Source organism: Salmo trutta, chromosome 22, assembly GCF_901001165.1.
Source record: "Salmo trutta chromosome 22, fSalTru1.1, whole genome shotgun sequence".
Taxonomy (NCBI): Eukaryota; Metazoa; Chordata; class Actinopteri; order Salmoniformes; family Salmonidae; genus Salmo; species Salmo trutta.
In genome coordinates, this window is record NC_042978.1 from 32,299,738 (window position 1) to 32,325,109 (window position 25,372).

Genomic DNA, 25,372 nt, shown 5'->3' on the forward strand with positions numbered 1-25,372 from the left:
GACCTCTTGTGTCAACCCACTATTATTTATTTGTAGTTCAGGTTCTATCCATCACAGGGTTGCCACTCTGAACTGTCCCACTGCTTACAGCTGGCCACATCTCCTAGCTTTGCTCCTTTATGCCTCCTTCACACAGCGCTATGATTGACGTTTCACGAGAGGCACCTCAAGGTGGGGCTAAATGGTCTCTATTCCCAATCATGTCGCGTAGGCGGAGTCTGACTTTTATACTCTCGCTATGTGCTGCCTTCCAGTGACTGCCGTTCCGTACTGTATGCAACAAAAGCAAGCGGATGGAATAAATCGAAATAGCCTGCAATTCAGCTTTCCATAACTCACCTAAGATACGGCGCTGTCTCTCGGAGAAAACGGGATTGTGTTTCGGGAAGACACAGGCTCTGACACATGAAAGGAAGAAGCGTCCAGATTCATAGTTGTAGTTGAAGTCTGCTTATCTTTTACACGCAGTCTGATCTGCACAAGGCAGCATTTCAGATCAGATTTCAGATTCACTTCAGACCAGCTGGAAGAGCAGAGAGAGCGAGAAAGAGGGCTTCCCCTCTGACTCTGTGTGTTGGAGAACTCCGGAGCGCGATAGTGCGAACCAGAACGTGGAACCCCGAACCCGGGTGGGAAGGTCGGAATTTGGTCAAGGATTCTCTTTTGCGAGATTGACACGGAGGTGAGAGCTTATAAATAGATCGGAAGAAATGGACGAGCAGCCGCGGTTGATGCACTCTCATGCGGGAGTAGGGATGGCAGGGCACCCCGGCCTGTCGCAACACATGGAAGGCACGGGAGGAACGGAAGGCGATGGGAGAAAACAGGACATTGGAGACATTTTACAGCAAATAATGACCATCACAGATCAGAGTCTGGACGAAGCTCAAGCCAGGTAAGGTGCCAGATGTGCGCAGTAGCCTACCTTGTCAACATGGACAAGGAATGCGTGGCAAACTACTGTATGCATTAAATTACGATGGAAAATAAGACACTTCAAATCAGTCAGATTTCTAGTGAAAAATATTATATTGATGAAATGGAGAAGAATTACGCATTCGAGCCCATCAGCCAATAATGATAAGCGGGGGAGCGCGCATTTGGAGAAATAATAACATCCACAGTGCAGCAGACTACATTTCAACTTTGAAGTTATCTTATTATTAGTATAGTGGACATATCACTTTTTCCTAAATTTCCAGAAATTATATAGTATTGCAGCAGTAAAACGTATAACGTAGATTCAAAGTGTTTTCACTAAAGATTCAAAGTGTTTTCACACTTCTGACAAATCAATAACGACGTACAAATCTGACATCTCAAGTTTGTGGATGCGATTTGTCATAAAAATAACCAGCATCACATTGATTGAGAACATGATAATTTCGATGAACTTTTGTGCAAGCACAGCTCGCTCTCTCTCTCTCTCTCTCTCTCGCTCTCTCTCTCTCTCTCTCTCTCTCTCTCTCTCTCTCTGTGTCACTCCAGTCAAAATACAACAACTGATAAGGCATAGCCTAAATTGAATAGAAATCTAGAATACGCTATTATAGGCTATCATTTGTTATTTACATGGGCTATACAATGGGCCATTCATAGTAATTGAAGATAAATAATTTGCATCCAGTTATTAGATATTCAGTTAACTCAGAAGCTAAAGCGAAGTGCATTGATGCGCGGAGCGCGTAGGCTGTGTTTAGCCTTCACGGTGGAGGGCGAGCAGCAGAGAGGAATCTTTTAAAATACAATGAAACTCTTTGGACAACCTTTTCCCACTGTCCTGTGTTGCATTGCGAGGAACATGACTGTAATTTATACAAATTCAACAACAAACAAGACATTTAATCATTGTTGATAATACTTAACCATTCTAAACAGCAAAAATACATATTCAAAACTGTTGTATAAATTATTGTTGGTATTGTTGCTCAATCAGTCCAGAACATAAAAATGTGTTGCATTACATTTTTAGGCAGTAACAAGTACCTATATATTCCAGTTTACTTTCTTTACTTGCTTCCAATAATAATATAAATATTAAGATGTCATTTTTAAATATTACATATGCAATCTTACTTTCGAGATTAAGCACGCATATACAAATACAGCAGGTTATCAATAAAAGGTTGACGTGATCCGCAACATTTGCATCACATATTTACCTGTCTACATAATTTGCGTCATAGGCTACATGCTTCAATAAAACCATTATAACAATGTTATTATGCTAATGCTTTTAGGATTGATGTGAATTGTTGAAGTTACTTTATTTTGTTTTATAGGAAACACGCCTTGAATTGCCACAGGATGAAGCCTGCTCTCTTCAACGTCTTGTGTGAAATCAAAGAAAAAACAGGTAGGCCCAATGCGTTTTCTAAAGTTATCTACTGGGCTATTGAATGCACGTCAAATACAGACCTACACAATTTGAACGAAAAACTATAGGCCTACTAACTACCTAGAAAAACTAAAAGTGCCTTCTTCTTCGGCTACAGAAGCCCACGTAACGGGGACGTTGTATGCGCTCTGTGTAGGACTCATTAATATCTTCAGAGAAAGCACGTTTTAGCCTAAAATTCACAGCCATTCACATAGATGGACTTGCTGCAGCCAGGGTATGCATGCATGTTTTTCAATGTGCTTTGAATTACATTCTTATCTGAGAAGAGAAATACAAATTGGCCTATTTTTCAGACCTGTGTTTTTACAATTTGCACATGTTTTGGGAGTGCAATCCATTTTGTGCTATTACACAGCCCTACAGTCAGTGCTACTTCATTGGAAATCTTTTCCAATTATAGTGTCAAACATCTAAAGGTTTGATGGTGTTGATGATGGAAAGTGTTGAAAGGTAAATGACCGTCTTCATCATAATGTTTCCCCCTTGTGTGCTAGCTGTCAAATCTCTCTGCTGTGTGTCTCATTTCATTCACTTGTGTGTGTCTCTCCATTTGTCTGTGCTGTTGTGAGAGACCTTGTCGCCAGAATAATTGCACTAAGAGCAGATGTAGTGACATCAGACTTTGAGAGAGGCGTAACAAGCCTCGTCTTTCCAGAATACAAACCCCTTTTCCCTTTGACATTTCTGAAATTGGCACAGATAGAATTCAGAGCTGCTCAGGAACGATAGTGTGTATATATCTCCTCTATTATTTTCCTGTTCTAAGATATGGCGTCGAATGAGGACTCCTTTAAATTTGTACTTGTGAGATATTGAGATGCTATCGCTGTCTGGGTTTGATGTGGAAGCGACTCCACTGTGTTTCACAGTCATTAGTGCATGAAATAAAATGGGATAGATAGAGGATAAAAGAGATATCATTTTTATTATCTCTCCGCTCTCACTTGGTCCATACTTCATGCTTCACTGTTGTGGGGCTGTGTGTGGATGTGATGTATATTTTATTCCCTGTGTGTATGTAATTCTACTTTTCCATTATGTTTTCATTTTCAATGAAGTTCAACCCCCCGCCATCCTCCACCTCCACTCCCCAACGACCCAGTCCTCCTGCCCCATGTAGCGCACCCTCAATTGGGCCAGTGTCTAAGGGGAGCAGGGGGCCTTTTGAGGCCTGCTGGCTCTCTTTCCTTTCTCTGTTGTCTTGGTAGGGTTTTGGAGGGGGAGTGAGTGACACAGTTATGCATAGTGTTTTACTCCCTGGCGTTTTTCAGAGTTCATCCAAAGTTTGTCTCCACATGGAGTACAAAGTCACTTGGATCTGGTCCTGTCTGGGAGTGCTGTGCTTTCTCTCTCATCTCTCTCAGCTGGCTACGACTCGACCATCCCAATAGCCCAGGTTTCTGTTTCTCCTGAAGGAGAATGTCTCTGAGTCTGACCACCTCTTCTCAGAGGAGGTTTAGTTACACATACCTGCTGTGTTTGGAGGAAATGAAGTTCATTACATCAATTGAATATAGATGTATGATATACTACTGTATATGCAGCACATGGTTCTGAACATCTCTACCCTTTCATGTACCGTATGAGACAGCGTTTCATCCGCCCTCTAGTGTTGCTGTATAAGGTGTTAGAATTAACTTGTCAGAGGTAGTTTTGAAAATATTTGTGAAAAGGGTCAGCTGCTGAAGCCTAAAGCACATCTCTGTTAAGTAAACCTCGACTGGGTCCTCTCGTCTGGGTGCCAAAGTATTAAACACCTTATGATGATTCTCTCAGTAAAAAGTACAGACTAGCGCCAGGGAAGCTGTGTTGAGTTGAGCACGGTTTCTGTTAGGTCTTAAAGTAAATAAAGCTCAGAGCAGAACTCACTGACTGCACAGACCTCTGCTGCTGCTACTGCTCTGGAATCTGTCTTGTTTTTAACCATTAAATATGTGTGAATTCACCAGAGACATTAAGGCTATTTCTAGACTGTTTTTTACACTACATGATATTCACTTAGGATAACTGTGTTGTTAATTGCTTATTGTAATATATAGGTTTTTCTTTCTGATAAGACTATCATTTGCCATTTTTATTTATTTTTAGAATTTTGTCATAGCAACATTTGAGAGCTGTGAATTGATATAATAACTGCATATAGTACATTCAAATATATATATCTATTTTTTATTAGTAGTATTATTTTTATTAAATGAAGTAGCTTTTATTTCAAAACCTTAATTTACAGTTTTTTGTTTTTACAAATATATATATATATTTTTTGAATTTGGTTTTAGTAAACGGGATTATATCTCCACTACGCAATTTACGTCTCTGACTGTCCCCAGTACTACAAAAACTGACATCACCTGCGGGTGTCAGGAAAGAATATAATGCCATGCTCAGGCAGGCAGGACAGGCAGGCAGGACAGGCAGGCAGGACAGGCAGGCAGGACAGGCAGGCAGGACAGGCAGGCAGGACAGGCAGGCAGCGTTGAGTAACTCCTGAACTCCTGACCCACTCTGTGTATTTGTACGGGGATACTGTGGTGTGGTGAGCGATCGGTGCCCAGCAGAACGACTACTCACTATAAACAAGCACACTGCTGTGCACTGCTCGCACCCCAGAATAAAGGAGAAGGAACACTTTATTTCCACCCAGGGTAGGCATCTTTCTTTTCTTCTTTCAGACACTGGTTTCTTTTTTCTATCCTTGACTGCTTAGTTTCATCCCGATCATATTTTGGTTGTCTTTCTCGACTTAAAGGAATGTTACTTTTCACTCAGAGGCGTACGGTGTGTGTGTGTGTGTGTACAATACTTGATAAAAAGAGATTTACACCTCACCTTTATGGATTATTACATTTAAAAACAGTTCGATTTTGACACACACTCCTAAGGTTACTGTTGGATAAGTGGATTAGTGTTCACTGTGAGAAGAATAAGAAAGAGAAGTTGAACTCAGTGTTAAAGGTCTTGTCTGTGACAGTAGGCTACAAAGTATCCACCCTGAGCCACGTTATAAGAGGTATTGGCACAGGGTGCTTTCCAAAAATACACCCAAATAATTTGACTCCAATGCTACTGCGCCATGAAACCTTAACCTTCTGCAAACTTAACGCATTACAGCATATACGAATGTGACACAACTCAATCTTACATCATGTTTATAAAAATATTTCAAACTTTATTAATCATGAGATGAATGTGGCAAAATGGGAGATAAGTGTAATTAAACCCTAACCATATCTTCAACACAACATTATAAAACTAAATGTAAAGGATTGTAAAAAAAGATCTGTTTCAATCATGCTTCTAAAAACATTTCCACAGTTTGTTTTTGGAACTGGTCTAAAGGACCTTGCTTCTCCTTTTGATGAGAAAACTGTTGACATCATCCAAAATGGTGCTTAAGAAAATTAGCTAAAATGAATTGACTTCTATAAACACCTCATCAACGTCATAAATCTCCAACAGTGTCAAACATAACCTCTCTGTGACACTGAGACACTTTCTCAGTAAATGTAGGTTGTATCCCAAATGACACCCTATTCCCTATATATTGGATATGCATTACTTTTGACCAGAGGGCTATGTGCCCTGATCAAAAGTAGTGCACTAAATAGGGAATAGGGTGCTATTTGGGATGCATTCCCGCTGCTCTGACTGGCTGTTTAGTTTCTTTTCTCTCAACCTCAACAAAAGGCCAGTTTTCTGGTGGCCTTGTTTGAATAGTGTAAAGTTTCACGCCTGGGGGATGCTCCATTTCTAAAAATGACTAGCGGAGTGATGTAATGGTTTTTTTGAATGGTGAAATGTAGTTTTTTTTCAGAGGGCAGCAGAGTAATATTTAACACGGGTGAAATTAGCCAGAGATCTGATTACAGAGGATATGTCTCAAATGCCGACCTATTCCCTATATAGTGCATTACGTTTGACCAGAACCATATGGCCTCTGGTCAAAGTAGTGCACTACACAGGGAATAGGGTGCCATTTGGGACGCAGACAGATTGGGACGCTGTCAGAGAGATACAGTACACTACACTACATTGAGTTGTCAGTCCATTCAGATGGCTTGGAATCTGCATATTTTAACTCTAGAAAGTGCCTTCATTCCCCAGAGTCCAGTCAGAACCCTACAAACCACAGCACACCATCGTAATATAAACAATTTATGTTCGCCGTCATTATCCGCAGAAGAAAACCTGTTTTTAGCTTTGAACATAAATGTGGTATAGAAACCCATAGGGATTTACAGTTTGACTGTATATACAGTATATATATAGATATCTTTTTTAGATTAGCACAGGAGTGTATTTTGAGAGTGCATTGCCAATGCCAAACTGCTGGTAGTCAAAAGGCTAATATTGACATATCAGTTCGCTCTCTATCTAAATCCCTCTGGTGTCACTTTAGTGGTATGATTTTTGTAAGTAGCAGGGAACATTTACTATATAGTGCACTATGGTCCCTATGGGTTCTGGTCAAAATAGTGCACTATAAAGGGAATAGGGTGCCATTTGGGATGTAAGCATAGGCTAGGCCAGGGCCTGTTCAGAGCTAATGTAAACTATTCATTTCATTTATCCTTTATTTAACTAGGCAAGTCATTAGACCAAATTCTTATTTACAATGACGGCCTACCCCGGCCAAACCCAGACGATGCTGGGCCAATTGTGCGCCACCCTATGGGACACCCAATCACCAGGTACTGCAGTGACACCTCTTGCACTGAGATGCAGTGCCTTAGACCACTGCGCCACTCGGGAGCTGAGTGTAACAGCTTATTTCCATCAAAACAGGAGGACGTCTACTCAGATATAGAATGTTGTGTCGCAGTGATATGCGTCCCCCTCCTGTCCTTGTCTGTTAGTGCACTGACTGGGAGTGGTGATATTAATACATGCAACACCTTTTGTCTTTTATCCAGCCTGCTCCTCTATGCTGATGCAGCAGTATTCGGAGAGAGAGAGAGAGAGTGTGTGTGTGTGTGTGTGTGTGTGTGTGTGTGTGTGTGTGTGTGTGTGTGTGTGTGTGCGTGCGTGTGCGTATCTGTGTCTCTGTGTGTGTGTGTGTGTGTGTCTCTGTGTGTGTGTCTCTGTGTGTGTATGTATGTGTGTCTCTGTGTGTGTGTGTCTGTGTGTGTGATCTCCACAGCTGTTTCCCTCCCATCTCTCTGTTTAATCATCCAAATATCTCTCTGTTTAATCATCCCCCCATACCCTTGCAACCACTGCTGAAAAAATGAAAAAAATCCTGATGGTGGTGACCGTGAAATTGATCTAGCGATTTCACGTTGAGGTGTTGTTTTTCCCCACCATGTTTTCCTGTGATGTTATCCCAGTGATGATAACAGGGAGCAAGCGTCTATGTTGCGTGTGAAAGCGAGTAAGACAGAAAGACAGAGAGGACTGAGAAATAAGAAACACAAGAGGAAAGACCCATGTAAGTCAAATTCCTCTTTCATAGGCTGGTGAGCTAGCTACTAAAATTACTGTCATTTTTCCTGTTACGGCATCAGGGCAAAGTTAAATGCTATTCATTAAAAATGAAGATTATGCGCTTGTGGTCTCCAAAATAAAGCATATCCCAGTCATTGTGGTGAATGAAATGTATAAAATGGATAACTGGTTGTATTTAGCCCTCATGCCTCACCAGACAGAATTAACAGACCACAGCATCCACTGCTGTAAGATGGGATATGGTGGCGTACATCTGGCTTGCTTTTTTGACTCCTTTTTTCAATAATGATCTCTGTAAAGATGTGGTCTGCCTTGGCTCTTTTTTTGTGTGCTGCTAGCTTCCTCTAATATTTATTCAAATCCGCAAATTTGTTATGTACATTAAATTGAACATGCAACGGCACTTTTGAATGTGGTTGCCATACCAACCCCCCAGGAGTTCATTTTCCTTAATGCAGGGCTCTGAATCTCATTTCCTACACACTCCCCTGCTGCTAAGAGCTGCTCCGAGCAGGCTCTACCTCCAGGCTTCCACTGTACCGCTGACAGAGCACCGCTCCATCGACACAGCCTTCAAACGCTAGAGCTTTTATCAAGAGAGATGGAGAGAGGGAGGGAAAGAGGGAGAGCGGGAAAGAGAGGGGGAGAAAAAGAAAGCAGAGAGAGAGAAAGAGAGCAGGAGAGAGGGAAAAAGGGAAAGAGAGAGCGCGGGAGAGAGGTAGACAGAGAGGGAGAGGCCTCTCTCTGCGTAGTGGAAATGACACAAATTCATATACACTACTTAAACCAGACTAAGATTAATGGTTGCCTTTCGCGGCAGTTTAGTCCCACTGTCAGTTGCCGGGTGCTCGTTAGATAAAATCAACACTAATCAACATTTATTCCCCTTTTGCCCTGGGCCCTCAGGATTCTGGCGGGCGGCAGGACTGTGTTACCCCCCTCCTCCTCACCCTCTCTCTTCCCCTCGCCTCCCCCCGTCTGTCTAGCTACGCTTTTCACCTCCCATCCAGCTCCTCCATACATCACCCTGCTCCCTCCTCCCTCCCTGCCTCTTTCCGGCCTGGCTCCTCACAGGGGAGAGCCCACTCCCATCAGGACACATTACAGTCATGATAGATTTTCTCTTCTCATTTGCATCTGATATTTAACACTAAAGCAGTTGCTCTGGCACTTTACAGTACAGGAGCTGCGTGTGGTCTGCGTATGGTGTGTACGGTGTGTATATTTTGTGTGTCTGGGCATTATCTGTCCTCAATCTGCTATTGCATTACCACTAACAAGATATGTGTTGTGTTGTGTGAATGCATTATGTACATATCTGAGTGGGTTTTCCTGAAAGCAGCATTATGTATGTGTGTGGCCCATTACTAGGAAACTGAGCTCTTTCTCTCCCAATAGGCTTGTATTTCCTTCAGTGGGAAAGACAAGGCAATTACCATTGTATATTTTTGTCCTCATTTCAAAGAAACATAATATATTATACATTTCTGTGAAGTTTATCAGATTATGATGCTACCTTTTAAAGGAGTGTTGACACTATTGTGTTGTACAACATATTGTACATGTGTCATGCCCTGACCTTAGAGAGCCGTTTTATTTCTCTATGTGGTTAGGTCAGGGTGTGATGTGGGGTGGGCATTCTATGTTGTTTATTTCTTTGTTTTTGGCCGAGTATGGTTCCTAATCAGAGGCAGCTGTCTATCGTTGTCTCTGATTGGGAATCATACTTAGGCAGCCCTTTTCCCACCTGTGATTGTGGGATCTTGTTTTTGTGTAGCTGCCTGTGAGCAGCCCAGAATGTCACGTTTTGTTTTTCTCCTGTTTTGTTGTTTGGTGAGTTTCATTTTCATTAAAATATGTGGAATTCCATGCACGCTGCGCCTTGGTTTATTTATGATCGGAAGTTTGAAGATAGTGATCGTGACAACGTATGTAGACCTAGACCAAAGATCTGGCCGTGTTTGACTAAACTGGAATTATTGTAAGATTATTGATTGTTTTAGCATTCATTAGATTAACCGCAACCAGACTGCCCCTCACATCGCCTGTATCATTGATAATTGTACAGATAATATTGTTACTGTTTCATCTGTGTTAATGTGGAGCAAAGATGAAGAGATTCAGCCTAAATATCCTCCTTGGAAGAACCCACCCGTCTAACGTTATGCAAATCTCATAATTATACAGTCTAATGTATGTAATCAGCTTCTGTTGCTCATTATATCTTCCTCGACTCCCACTGTGTCACTGGGAAGCATTCTCACAAGGAACATTTTATCTCTACATTTCAGTCTGTAAATATGCTGGAGGATCATTTCAGTCTCTAAATATGCTGGAGGATCATTTCAGTCTCTAAATATGCTGGAGGATCATTTCAGTCTCTAAATATGCTAGAGGAACATTTCAGTCTCTGAATATGCTAGAGGAACATTTGAGTTTCTAAATACGCTGGAGGAAAATTTTTGTCTCTGAATACGCTGGAGGATCATTTGAGTCTCTAATTAGGCTGGAGGAACATTTTTGTCTCTAAATATGCTGTATTCGCTATAGAACAGAAAGGAATCCAAATGAATTAAGGCTGATAGTACACCTGAATGTCATTTTATTTACTTACACATTCTTTGATTACAAAATACGTTTCTCTAAGAAAATGACATACAGTGAACAAAAATATAAACGCAACATGCAATGAGTTACAGTTCATATAAGAAAATGGATTTCACATTATTGGGAATACAGATATGCATACTGTATGTTGGTCACAGATACAGTACTTTAAAAAAAAGGTAGGGGCATGGATCAGGCTGTTGATTGTGGCCTGTGGAATGTTGTCCCCACTCCCATTCAATGGCTGTGTGAAGTTGCTGGATATTGGTGGAAACTGGAACATGCTGTCATACACATTGATGCAGAGTCTCCCAAACGTGCTCAATGGGTGACATGTCTGTTGAGTATGCAGGCCATAGAAGAACTGGGACATTTTCAGCTTGCAGGAATTGTGTACAGATCCTCGCGACATGGTGCCGTACATTATCATGCTGAAACATGAGGTGATGGCGGCAGATATACGGCACAACAATGGGCCTCAGGATCTCATCACGGTATCTCTGTGCATTCAAATTGCCGTCGATAAAATTAAATTGTGTTTGTTGTCCGTAGCTTATGCCTGCCCATACCACAACCCCACGCCACCATGGGGCACTCTGTTAACGTTGACATCAGCAAACCGCTCACCCACACTACGCCATACACACTGTCTGTCATCTGCCCGGTACAGTTGAAACCAGGATTCATCCGTGAAAAGCGCACTTCTCCAGCGTGCCAGTGGCCACCGAAGGTGAGCGTTTTCCCACTGAAGTCTGTTACAACGACGAGCTGCGGTCAGGTCAAGACCCTGGTGAGGACAACGGACACGCAGATGAGCTTCCCTGAGACAGTTTCTGACAGTTGGTGTGTAAATTCTTCAGTTGTGCAAACCCACAGTTTCATCAGTTATCCGGTTGGCTGATCTCAGATGGTCCCGCAGGTGAAGAAGCTGAATCTGGAGGTCCTGGGCTGGCGTGGTTACACGTGGTCTGCGGTTGTGAGGCTGGTTGGACGTACTGCCAAATTCTCTAAAATAACGTTGTAGGCGACTTATAGTAAAGAAATGAACATTTAATTCTCTGGCAACAGCTCTGGTGGACATCCCTGCAGTCAGTATGCCAATTGTACGCTCCCATTTTAGAGTTGCATTTTATTGTGTAATGATCATGCTGTTTAATCAGCTTCTTGATATGCCACACCTGTCAGGTGGATGGATTATCTTGGCAAAGGAGAAATGCTCACTAACAGGGATGTAAACAAATTTGAGAAAAATATGCTTTTTGTGCGAATGGATTTCAGCTCATGAAACATGGGCCAAAACTTTACATGCTGCGTTTATATTTTTGTTCCGTGTACATTTTTGTATATGAGCCTCCGTTTAGGATTGTTTCCATGTTTCTGACAGTGTGCTGCTGGTATCTATCATTTCTATAGTCCATCAACACTACACCATACACACTCTCAGCTGTAGTGATATGATTGAATACAACCATACTCATTGTTGTGCCACCAGTTAGGATCCTTGTAGCGACACCAACCATGCGCTTCTCTATGGATATGCGCCAAATGGTACCCTATTCGCTATATAGTGCACTACTTTTGATGATGGCCCTGGTCGAAAGTAGTGCACTATATAGAGAATAGGGTTCCATCTGGGACGGACACTGTCTCCGGTGCCAATCTTGGCACCCAGAATAGATCAGCAAGCTTCATGGCATGGCCTCCTAGCAGGCGAGACGTTTTGTGTGTGTAGAAAAGTAGAAGGCGCATGTTGGTCCCCCTGAAAGGAAACAAATGTTTCGGAGCAGAAACGCAGCGCCGTGGTGGTTTTGGATGGCTTCCCTGTAACACAGACCACAGACACAAGTTACATTGTGGGTAACTTTTAGAACTGAAAGAGGGGGAGGAGGATGGGGGGGGTGCTCAGTGGAGGACTGGATAATATGGTAAAGGAGGTTTCTGAAAAGTGTGTTTGAGGATATGTAGCTCATGTAATCATAATGTAAAAATAATGTAATAATAATATAATAATAATGTAATCATAAAGCTCACTGACCAGGGAAGGCATTTTGGGCATTTTAGGCTGACCAATTTTAATTTTAATAACATATGCATGTCATGCAAGTGTATACCAACACACAGAATTGTACTACATTTCTGATTGTGGATTTTATCCAAAAGATTTTGACTGTGAACTTGTAGCCTTATAGAATCCTCAGAGGCCTTTTAAGAGACTCTTACATGAGCTACGTATACTGTACATTAAAACCTCTCTGATACTACGTATACTGTACATTAAAACCTCTCTGATACTACGTATACTGTACATTAAAACCTCTCTGATGCTACGTATACTGTACATTAAAACCTCTCTGATACTACGTATACTGTACATTAAAACCTCTCTGATACTACGTATACTGTACATTAAAACCTCTCTGATACTACGTATACTGTACATTAAAACCTCTCTGATGCTATGTTTACTGTACATTAAAATCTCTCTGATGCTACGTATACTGTACATTAAAACCTCTCTGACGCTATGTATACTGTACATTAAAACCTCTGATGCTATGTTTACTGTACATTAAAACCTCTCTGATACTACTTATACTGTACATTAAAACCTCTCTGATACTACTTATACTGTACATTAAAACCTCTCTGATGCTATGTATACTGTACATTAAAACCTCTCTGATACTACGTATACTGTACATTAAAACCTCTCTGATACTACGTATACTGTACATTAAAACCTCTGATACTACGTTTACTGTACATTAAAACCTCTCTGATGCTATGTTTACTGTACATTAAAACCTCTCTGATGCTATGTTTACTGTACATTAAAACCTCTCTGATGCTACGTATACTGTACATTAAAATCTCTCTGATGCTATTTACTGTACATTAAAACCTCTCTGATACTACGTATACTGTACATTAAAACCTCTCTGATGCTACGTATACTGTACATTAAAATCTCTCTGATGCTGTTTACTGTACATTAAAACCTCTCTGATACTACGTATACTGTACATTAAAACCTCTCTGATGCTATGTTTACTGTACATTAAAACCTCTCTGATACTACGTATACTGTACATTAAAACCTCTGATACTACGTATACTGTACATTAAAACCTCTCTGATGCTATGTTTACTGTACATTAAAACCTCTCTGATGCTATGTTTACTGTACATTAAAACCTCTCTGATGCTATGTATACTGTACATTAAAACCTCTCTGATGCTATGTTTACTGTACATTAAAACCTCTCTGATGCTATGTTTACTGTACATTAAAACCTCTCTGATGCTATGTATACTGTACATTAAAACCTCTCTGATGCTATGTTTACTGTACATTAAAACCTCTCTGATACTACGTATACTGTACATTAAAATCTCTCTGATGCTATGTTTACTGTACATTAAAACCTCTCTGATGCTATGTATACTGTACATTAAAATCTCTCTGATTCTGTAGCTTTCTAGATTTCTCCCAGTGCTGAGGAGTAATATTTGCTTGTTTAACAGGTATTGAATGTTATGTCAGAGGCCCTATACATTTAATGACAAAACCTACAATACTTGAGACAATTCATTTCTGCAATGTAGAATTTTAAATTTTTCTCAGGGCTGTGATTAGGCTTGGTGTAAGCTCTGCTTTGTCTAGAAAGCTGTTGTCTTGTTGTATTTTTCTGAACATGAGATTTTCTGAAATCAAATCAAATGGTATTACCTTACGGTATTGGGGGGTGGGGGGTGTCAATGTAAATAGTCCTGGTGGCCATTTGATTCATTACAAGCAAACCTTGCCCCTGTTAAATTATTTGACAGGTCTTTGTTATCCACACACGGAGGGCCTTGTACAGTAATATGAATAGTTAGTTTTACTGAAGTCCTCTTTGTGTTCTATAAATGGCCATCGTTTCCTTTCTGTGATGCTGTACAGTAATACACACTAGCACCTTTGGCCCGGAAGGAGAAAGAAAAAAAGCAGATGTATGATTTGATTGATGACTGAAGTCACATTCAGTGTTCGTCCCAAATGCACCCTATTCCCTTTATAGTGCACAACTTTCAACCAGAGGCACTGGACAAAAGTAGTGCGCTGTAGGGAATAGGGTGCCATTTGGGACGCACTCCCAGACTTCCTTGTGGGAATGGTTGGGATGGTGTGTCATATTTGGAGACTATCAGTTGGCACGTCTACAAATTGCAACCACTGCGGCCTCACCTCTTTTCCCCGACATGTGGCCTTGAGCGTATGATTCCTGTTAGAATTGAGGTAGCATCCCAAATGGCACCCTATTCCCTATATAATGCACTTCTTTTGACCACGGCCCATAGGGAATACAGTAGGTTGCCACTGAAGGTACAGGGAGTCAGACTGAGGGTCTGAAATGGAGGAAGTGTAGTTCTATAGCTATATCTATAACAATGATGACCAAAGGACTAATCATACAGACAAAGGATAATACTGCTCTCTGTCCCTGGGGACAGTGTGGACTGTCTATGTACTGTACTGTATGCAACTGTACTCTATGCCACATTTCATTCTACATACATATGAACTAAAGAGCTGGTCAGGGAGGTAGACTTTTTGTTGGTATCGTATGTCATAATGTGGATTTTGTTGTTAGAGTTCAGATGGATGGATCATTGGAATTTCATCACCCCTGCATATGTCAAGACATGGCATGTGCGGGTGTGGTGAGATTCCCAATGGGTTGGACAATATTCTTTTTGTCACTTATATTGAAGAAGCTATTACTTAAATACTGGAAGTCAAATCATACTCCAACGTTAAGAGAATGGAAGAATCAAATGCTTTATGATTTAAATATTGAAAAAACACAATTTAAAGTCATATGGGCAGAGTCCTACAAGCATTAGAAACAACATTGGGTGTGGATACCATGGGAACATGTGGGTCTGAGCAAGTGTGATGTCATTCATGTTTGTGAAAATGTATGTAAACGTTAAGCTGTTTATGGTTTTTGTCTACGTATGTTTTTTGTTGTTTGTTAACAACAAAACAGTAAAAAAAGTTAAATAAAATATAATAAAATGTTTTTAAAAAAGGCATTTCATCACCCCTGTGCTGTTTGTATTAATATTGTTTCACTCAAAAGTGTTCATTGACAACACTGTCATTGGTCGCTTGCTCCTCTGAAATTCACATCACAACTCCAGTGTTTTCATTTTTCCCTCCGCTGTGTAGCAATTGTGTTGATAGCCTAATATTCTGTCAACAGAGGCAAGATAAAGAGGGTTTAGGATAACCTTGAGTTTGGAGGATAGGATAACCTTGATAAAACGTTCATCTCCATCTGTCTTCATCCGTTATGAAGTATGCAAATGACCTGTGGGATGGGAGCGGATGGGAGTACAGTACAGTGCTGTAAAATGGGCCATTTCAAGTGTTCTGTGTACCATGCTGACTTCCAGATTTACCACCATCCAATCCAGTGCATACTCATGTTTTTCCCCTCTCTCTCTCTCCTACCCCTTCACTCTCTCCTTTATCCTTTACCTCTCTCTCTCTCTCCTACCCCTTCACTCTCTCCTTTATCCTTTACCTCTCTCTCTCTCGTTCGCATGGTCCGGTCTTCTCTTCCCCATCACGCTGTCTTTCCATCTCTCCTACTTTGCCTTGCTATACAAATTAGAGATGTACGGCACAGGTTCAGAGAGGCGACTCATAAAATATTAACAGCATGTAGATGATTGTGCGTTGCCACTTAGATTTTTTAACTGTGTCAGCACAAGCTGTGGCACAGCTATTTGTGTGTTCATCTGTTTTGATACTGGCTATATATGAGTCCATTGTTTTCTTCTACATTGTATCCATTCAGTGGTAAGACATTATATGTTATCTATTCATCAAAATGTGGACTCACTTCAGCTTAGCTGTTTAGTATTTTAGCATTTGAATTGGATTCCCATTAGCTAAAGCAGCAGCTGCTCTTCCTTGGTGAAAAGATTCCAATGCTCTCTAACTTCTGAACCATAATAAGCTTTATCAACATATTGGAATGTGTTAGCTTGTCCTTTGTCATTGTACAACATCTAGTTAGCAACCAGTTGGACAAAGAGACAGCTAATGCTATATATTCTCCAGTTATACTCCATATTTCATCACTTCTATTTACACCCATCTGATGAACATAAACTATATATATATATATATATATATATATATATATACAGTTGAAGTCAGAAGTTTACATACTCTTAGGTTGGAGTCATTAAAACTCGTTTTTCAACCATTCCACAAATGTCTTGTTAACAAACTATAGTTTTGGCAAGTCGTTTAGGACATCTACTTTGTGCATGACACAAGTCATTTTTCCAACAATTGTTCACAGACAGATTATTTCACTTATAATTCACTGTATCACAATTCCAATGGGCCAAAAGTTGATATACATTAAATTGACTGTGCCTTTAAACAGCTTGGAAAATTCCAGAAAATGATGTCATGGCTTTAGAAGCTTTGGATAGGCTAATTGACATCATTTGAGTCAATTGGAGGTGTACCTGTGGATGTATTTCAAGGCCTACCTTCAAACTCTTTGCTTGACATCATGGGAAAATCAATAGAAATCAGCCAAGACCTCAGAAAAAGAATTGTGGACCTTTACAAGTCTAGTTCATCCTTGGGAGCAATTTCCAAACGCCTGAAGGTACCACGTTCATCTGTACAAAAAATAGTACGCAAGTATAAACACCGTTGGGACCACGCAGCCGCCATACCACTCAGGAAGGAGACACATTCTGTTTCATAGAGATGAACGTACTTTGGTGCGAAAAGTGCAAATCAATCCCAGAAAAACAGCAAAGGACCTAAACAGGTACAAAGTATCTATATCCACAGTAAACAAGTCCTATATCGACATAACCAGAAAGGCCGCTCAGCAAGGAAGAAGCCACTGCTCCAAAACCGCCATAAAAAAAAGCCAGACTACGGTTTGCAACTGCACATGGGGACAAAGATTGTACTTTTTTTTTGGTCTGATGAAACAAAAATAGAACTGTTTGGCCATAATGACCATCGTTATGTTTAGAGGAAAAAGGGGGAGGCTTGCAAGCCGAAGAACACAATCCCAACCTTGAAGCACGGGGGTGGCAGCATCATGTTGTGTGGGTGCTTTGCTTCAGGAGGGACTGGTGCAATTCACAAAATAGATGGCATCATGAGGATGGAAAATTAGGTGGATATATTGAAGCAACATCTCAAGACATCAGTCAGGAAGTTAAAGCTTGGTCGCAAATGGGTCTTCCAAATGGACAGTGACTCCAAGCATACTTCCAAAGTTGTGGCAAAATGTCTTAAGGACAACAAGTCAAGGTATTGGAGTGACAAACACAAAGCCCTGACCTCAATCCTATAGAAAATCTGTGGGCAGAACTGAAAAAGTGTGTGCGAGCAAGGAGGCCTACAAGCCTGACTCAGTTACACCAGCTCTGTCAGGAGGAATGGGCCAAAATTCCCCCAACTTATTGTGGGAAGCTTGTGGAAGGCTACCTGAAACGTTTGACCCAAGTTAAACAATTTAAAGGCAATGCTACCAAATACTAATTGAGTGCATGTAAACTTCTGACCCACTGGGAATGTGATGAACGAATTAAAAGCTGAAATAAATCATTCTCTCTACTATTATTCTGACATTTCACATTCTTAAAATAAAGTGGTGATCCTAACTGATCTAAGACAAGGAATTTTTACTAGGATTAAATGTCAGGAGTTGTGAAAAACTGAGTTTAAATGTATTTGGCTAAGGTGTATGTAAACTTCTGACTTCAACTGTATGTTTATGTTATGGGCCCTAATAATTTTATATTTGTGGCCATTTGTGATTTAAGATAAGTGTTTATTGGGAGTTTAATTATCTCCGTATTTATGCTTTTGTGAGAAAGGATAAGACCAGAACGTTTTAGAAACGTGTGGCTGGTAGTTGTTAAAACATCACCATGATGTGATACTGTTGAACAGATGGGATTCGACATATTATGATACACATAACCTTTAATAGCCATTATAAACAAATATATGGGCCCAATTAAAAATTGTGCACGCATAATAGGCAACAAACCTATAAGGAGGAAGATATTACACAATATAAAGGACTGTGATGGTGCTCGATGCTCGTGGATGTTTCAAGAATTGTATTGTACTGAGCTTCGGTTTAAGCTGAGTCTAAATCCCAAATGACACCCTATTCCCACAAGCCCTATTCATATAGTGCACTACTTTTGACCAGAGCTCTGAGGGCCCTATGGGCACTATAGGGAATAGGTGCCATTTGGGACGTATCCTGAGTGACTGTGAGGGAGGTTGGACTTTTATAGATTTATCTGCTCAAGCTAAGATGATTGATTCAGCGTCTCTATTTTATCTCTGGTTCATGACTGGCCTTCCAGCACATTGGCCCTGTGGGCGGGTCGAGGGGATGCGCTCTGTGTCTGACTCTGCTGCTTTGTTGGATGGTGGCCTTCTGTAAAAACGGAGCTGTCAATCAAATGAAGGGATTCCCAAATCCTAAATGCGTCCCAAATGGCACCCTATTCAGAAAATAGTGCACTATGTAGGGAGTAAGGTTGCATTTGGGACACATCCCTAGACAGGAGTGCAGCTTTGTTCTGAGGCTGTTCTGCTATAATAGAGAAAAAGACTGGAACAGAACAATGACTTGTGTTGCCACCAGTGCATATCTGTATCAGTCTGATGGCTTATATGGCCATATCAGAGGGTGCTATTAATGTATCATTTCAATTCAAATGTATCATAATATCGCAAAGACAGACAGAAAGGTTGGGGGATAGAGTTATATGGATGGAGGTGATATAGCGATGTAGATTTAGTCAATACATTAGGATGTAATGACATTCATTCGGTTTTTCATTTATGTGTTTTACGGAGGAAAAGGAATGAGGTTTTGTTTTTGGCCAAGGTGTGTTTAAAAATTCATAATAATGCTTGATGCTTGGTAATCAGTTGTGTTTGTGCCGTAAAAATGGCATGATTTATTTAGTCACTCCAATGCCTGTAGTTAGTTGATGCCTGAATGGATTGCATGGCTAGAGAAGTGACCCTTTAAGCCCAAGATGTCAGAAGACATATGACCATGGCACACAATATTGCAATGGGGATGATAGGATGAACTTTAATGTCCCCTAGGGGAAAATTGCTTAGACACACAGTACTGCTGTACACTTTTTCAAAAGTAGTGCACGATATAGGGCATATGTTTGGGTGGCGTAGATATTGGCAGCGCGGTGCAAGGGGAGGCAGTGCAACATGTCTTGCTCTCTGACCCGCCACACAGGGTCACAGGAAGAGTTGTCCTTTTAATGAATCATAGATTCCTGACAGCTACCTATGCTACACATCATCATTAGCAGAGAAGAGAGAGAGGAAGACCCGTCCACACATCCAGATAAGAGAGGAGGATACACCTCGTTAACTCATTCCTCTGTTTATTGGCTTTATTTATTATTTTACATCAACACATTAATCACAGACACAAGATTTTCTAGGGCTGCAGCGTCATTATAGCGTGTGATTTGATTAGCTTTGTTATGCATCACTGGAGAAATGTGGCTAGGTCATATGAGACCATAGCATAGCATAGCACTTACACTAATCATGGGAAAACCACACACATACGTACAGTACCAGTCCAAAGTTTGGACACACCTACTCATTCCAGGGTTTTTCTTTATTTTTATTATTTTCTACAATGTAGAATAATAGGGAAGACATCAAAACTATGAAATAACACATATGGAATCATGTAGTAACCAAAAAAGTGTTAAACAAATGAAAATCTATTTTATATTTGAGATTCTTCAAAGTAGCCACCCTTTGCCTTGATGACAGCTTTGCACGCTCTTGGTATTCTGTCAACCAGCTTCATAAGGTAGTCACCTGGAATGCATTTAAATTAACCGGTGTGCCTTCTTAAAAGTTAATTAGTAAAATGTCTTTCCTTTTTAATACGTTTGAGCTAATCAGTTGTGTTTTGACAAGGTAGGGGTGGTATACAGAAGATAGCCCTATTTGGTAAAATACCAAGTTCCTATTATGGCAAGACCAGCTCAAATAACAAAGAGAAACGACAGTCCATCATTACTTTAAGAAATTAAGATCAGTCAATCCGGAAAATGTCAAGAATTTTGAAAGTTTCTTCAAGTACAGTCGCAAAAACCATCAAGCGCTATGATGAAACTGGCTCTCATGAGGACCACCACAGGAAAGGAGGACCCAAAGTTACCTCTGCTGCAGAGGATAAGTTCATTAGAGTTAACTGCACCTCAGATTGCAGCCAAAATAAATGCTTCACAGAGTTCAAGTAACAGACACGTCTCAACATCAACTGTTCAGAGGAGACTGTGTGAATCAGGCCTTCATGGTCGAATTGCTGCAAAGAAACCACTACTAAAGGACACCAATAAGAAGAAGAGACTTGCTTGGGCCAAGAAACACGAGCAATGGACATTAGACCGGTGGAAATCTGTCCTTTGGTCTGATGAGTCCACATTTGAGATTTTTGGTTCCAACCGCCGTGTCTTTGTGAGACGCACAGTAGGTGAACGGATGATCTCTGGGTGTGTGGTTCAAACCGTGAAGCATGGAGGAGGAGGTGTGATGGTGTGGGGGTGCTTTGCTGGTAACACTGTCAGTGATTTATTTAGAATTCAAGGCACACTTAACCAGCATGGGTACCACAGCATCCTGCAGTGATACGCCATTCCATCTGGTTTGCGCTTAGTGGGACTATCATTTGTTTTTCAACAGGACAATGACCCAACACACCTCCAGGCTGTGTAAGGGCTATTTGACCAAGAAGGAGAGTGATGGAGTGCTGCATCAGATGACCTGGCCTTCTAGGCAGAGTTGCAAAGAAAAAGCCCTATCTCAGACTGGCCAATAAAAAGAACAGATTAAGATGGGCAAAAGAACACAGACACTGGACAGAGGAACTCTGCCTAGAATGACAGCATCCAGGAGTCGCCTCTTCACTTTTGACGTTGAGATGTGTTTTGCGGGTACTATTTAATGAAGCTGCCAGTTGAGGACTTTTGAGGCATCTGTTTCTCAAACTAGACACTCTAATGTACTTGTCCTCTTGCTCAGTTGTGCACCCGGGCCTCCCACTCCTCTTTCTATTCTGGTTAGGGCCAGTTTGCGCTGTTCTGTGAAGGGAGTAGTACACAACGTTGTACGAGATCTTCAGTTTCTTGGCAATTTCTCACATGGAATAGCCTTCATTTCTCAGAACAAGAATAGAATGACGAGTTTTAGAAAAAAGCTCTTTGTTTCTGGCCATTTTGAGCCTGTAATCAAACCCACAAATGCTGATGCTCCAGATACTCAACAAGTCTAAAGAAGGCCAGTTTTATTGCTTTTTTAATCAGAACAACAGTTTTCATCTGTGCTAAGATAATTGCAAAATGGTTTTCTAATGATCAATTAGCCTTTTAAAATGATTTGAATTAGAAGTTTGAAAAACTTGAATTAGCTAACACAATGTGCCATTGGAACACAGCAGTGATGGTTGCTGATAATGGGCCTCTGTACGCCTATGTAGATATTCCAGCTACAATAGTCATTTACAAAATTAACAATGTCTACACTGTGTTTCTGATCAAGTTTATGTTATTTTAATGGACATAACATGTGCTTTTTTCAAAAACAAGGACATTTCTAAGTGACCCCAAACGTTTCAACGGTAGTGTATATTTAACCTTTATTTAACTAGGCAAGTCAGTTAATCTTAAGAACAAATTATTATTTACAATATCGGCCTACCCCGGCCAAACCCGGACGACGCTGGGCCAATTGTGTGCTGCCCTGTGGGACTCCCAATTACAGCCGGATGTGATACAGCCTACATGCTGTTTCTGAAGTGGAAAACTACTGTGCATACCACAGCAGTCAAATCAGTAAGGATAGTTATCATCAGTGCCTATCGTTGACTCATCTCAACACGTACCTGATAACAATTAGTAGCCGTCCGCAGCCAGGGTCACACAGACATGGCACTGTGAAATATGTCTGCCACGTCAGGGATGTCAAAATGGAACCAGCTATCTCACAGTAGTACGGTGGGAGGAAGGGAAACACAACCAGCTGAGATGCAAGGAACCCCGCTCTGAATCCAATTTAAACTCTCTGGAGGGGGGTGGTGGAGTACACAGAGGCACAGAGGCATTGAATACAGATAGGGACTTGACATTGAAATATAGATGAATGGAATGCTAGCTAGTTATTTGTATAAATTGTTAAATTGAGTAACTGGCTAGCAAAGGCAAGATTTGGTTCTGGATTCTGAGATTAGGTATTCAAAGGGATACAAATGTTGTGATCACAGTCACTGGCTAATTTAGTCCATAAGCAACACTCAGAGCAAGGCCATCAAGCTGCACAGTTTGAAGCTAACTATCTAATGTTCAGCCAACAAAGTCAGAAGAACAAGTTGTTTTCAGCACAGTGCTCTGCAGTTTGAAGCTAGACAACGCAGAAGGAAGGAAAATACTTCAAACATCTCAGTGTTTGTCTTGGACTGCAGCGTCCTAGCTTCCCTTCTCAGCACACAGCCTGGACCCTTTCACCAGCACTGTCATATCTGTCTCAGGTCTGTTCTGATAGCCAGCGTACCGTAGGCCCCCAGCCCTCCTCCCCGGCCCCACACGTTGCAAAGGAGGACTCGTCCCAAGAGAGACAGGTGTCAGCGTGCTTGTCCCCCCCCAAATCCCACACTGGTCCAGCCAGATGCCTGCCCTGCCACAACAGTACCGCCACACCATTTGAAGCTGAGCTACTCGGAAAGAAAGGGTCATCTCTGTCGATGTTCCACGGAGTACGCCATATCAGAAGACGCCAGAGTTCCATCATTGTGTGGGACTTGCTTATGTCAAATAGGAAGATACAGAGTGTCTTGGAGATGAGAGAAGGGCTCTCTCTTCCAGTCCAAAAGCATTACGTAGCCTACATGGCAGCCATACTTGGGAACACTCTGACATTGTTTTCTTCTCCCAGACACAGACACTGTCACAGGAGAGCAGCACTGTTGGAAGAGCCAACGGATGCCATTGAAGGCTCAGAAGACAGTGAATGATGCAGATGAACTGCTGGACCTAGTGCTTGGATGGAGATTTTTTATTTTATTTCATTTCACTTTTCAACAACCTGCCTTTTTGTGAGGAAAAAAAACACCCCAAAAAGGGTGTATCATTTTAGAAGCAATTTCATCCACATCACCCCGCTGCTCCACCTGCCAGTACCTGACACGTTTATTCAAAGAGGTGACATGAAATAGTGAAAGCCAAAATGACTAATGCTATTCACCCCCTCAACCCCCTCCACAGCCACTTCATGTTTTTGATTTAACCGACCTGGAACACCAGGTGTGTTGAATTTAGGCACTGAACTGATCAATTAGCTAAGTAGCTCAGTGTGGTACCTAGTTGGGACAAAATCCTGCAATACCTGCGGCACTCCAGGAACAGGGTTGCCTACCCCTGATATAGGGAATAGGGTTCCATTTAGGCCGCAGTCATACGCTCACATTTTCTTATTCTGTGGCTACTGGTCCTCTTACCTCTCCACCTATTATTTTTGGAATCATTTGAATTGATCTTTGGTGAAGCCAGACAAAGCTTGCTATACTGTATATTTCATGTCTTTGACCAGGCAGGTATGTTGAGAGCTGTCAGTTGAATAGTGGGGTTACGGGACATTTGTGATTTAATTGCGGGCGTGTATCTGAATGCTGCTGGAGTGCAAAGTGATATTTGTTATTATTTAAATGAAGAACGAAGGCTGAGTGGATCAATGACTGCGCATGTCAACACACACGCACACACACACACACACACACACACACACACACACACACACACACACACACACACACACACACACACACACACACACACACACACACTACTATCTCCAAGAATCTATTGTTTGGGTCCGTCTGCCGTGATCTTTGGGACTGATGGTCTGAAGGTCTTCAGCTCAAATGACTGTCCCCTTAGCTGCTGCTGTCAGAAACTGACACACCTCATGTTTATTTCATCCTGCATCTGCCTGGGCTGTCTCCTTTCCCTATCCTCCCATGTCATTAACGCTGGGAGCGAAGAGGGGCAGGGTAGGAGGAGGAGGAGTGAGGAGGAGCAGGGTTTGAAGAGGAGCAGGGAGGGAGCGGAGGGGAGTAAGGAGGATTGGGGTCTCTGCAGTGGCTGGCCTAATGAATTCCACCCACCAACTAGTTAACCCGGCTCAAGGTGTCAAATTAAAACAGCCTGGGAAAAGAGAGAGAGAGAGAGAGAGTAGTGTGTGTGTCTGTGTGTTCACATTTGTATGTTCACATGTGTGTGAATGTATGCTTGTGTATACACCAAAAATGGTTGAACCAAGAAATTCCAGGGGTTAGGATTTTGATTAATAGAATGAATGGCTACAGCCCGTTGACCAGTAAATTGGTGGGAGTGACAGAGGATATACATATATGCAGGTTAGCATATATATATATTTTTTCAAACGTCTCAGTCTTACTTCCTGGTCACATGCCTGGGAGGCTGGAACACAGTCAGAGACAACATATGCAGTTTGTTATCTGTTATTTTTTGTCATGAATCTTATTCTGGAGGCAGCTCTGCAGAGTTGTCACTAGCTGACACAGCCACAAAGTCATAAAATCTGATTTTAAACCTAACCTTAACCACACTGCTAACACTAATGCCTAACCCTAACCTTAAATCAAGACCAAAAAGCACATTTTTGTTTTCATACATTTTTACATAGCCATTTTGACTTTGCAGCTGGCCTATCTAAGGGGTAATCGCTCAATTCTGCCTCCAGAACAAGACTCATGACAATAAACACCACTCTGCATAATACAGTCGTGGCCAAAA

At 41.4% G+C, this 25,372-nt stretch overlaps 1 protein-coding gene across 4 annotated transcripts in view; it reads left to right on the forward strand.

Annotated features, from left to right (window-relative positions):
• Positions 1 to 234: 234 nt before the first annotated feature.
• The window catches only part of LOC115158599 (pre-B-cell leukemia transcription factor 1), a 106,488-nt gene continuing 81,350 nt past the window's right edge, over positions 235 to 25,372 (forward strand). For all 4 annotated transcript variants that reach the window (XM_029707757.1, XM_029707758.1, XM_029707759.1 and 1 more), the window contains exons 1-2: positions 235 to 895; positions 2,283 to 2,356. In XM_029707757.1, coding sequence (XP_029563617.1) covers positions 711 to 895; positions 2,283 to 2,356 — 259 coding nt within the window. In that variant the 5' untranslated portion in view covers positions 235 to 710. The remainder of the gene's footprint in view (positions 896 to 2,282; positions 2,357 to 25,372) is intronic.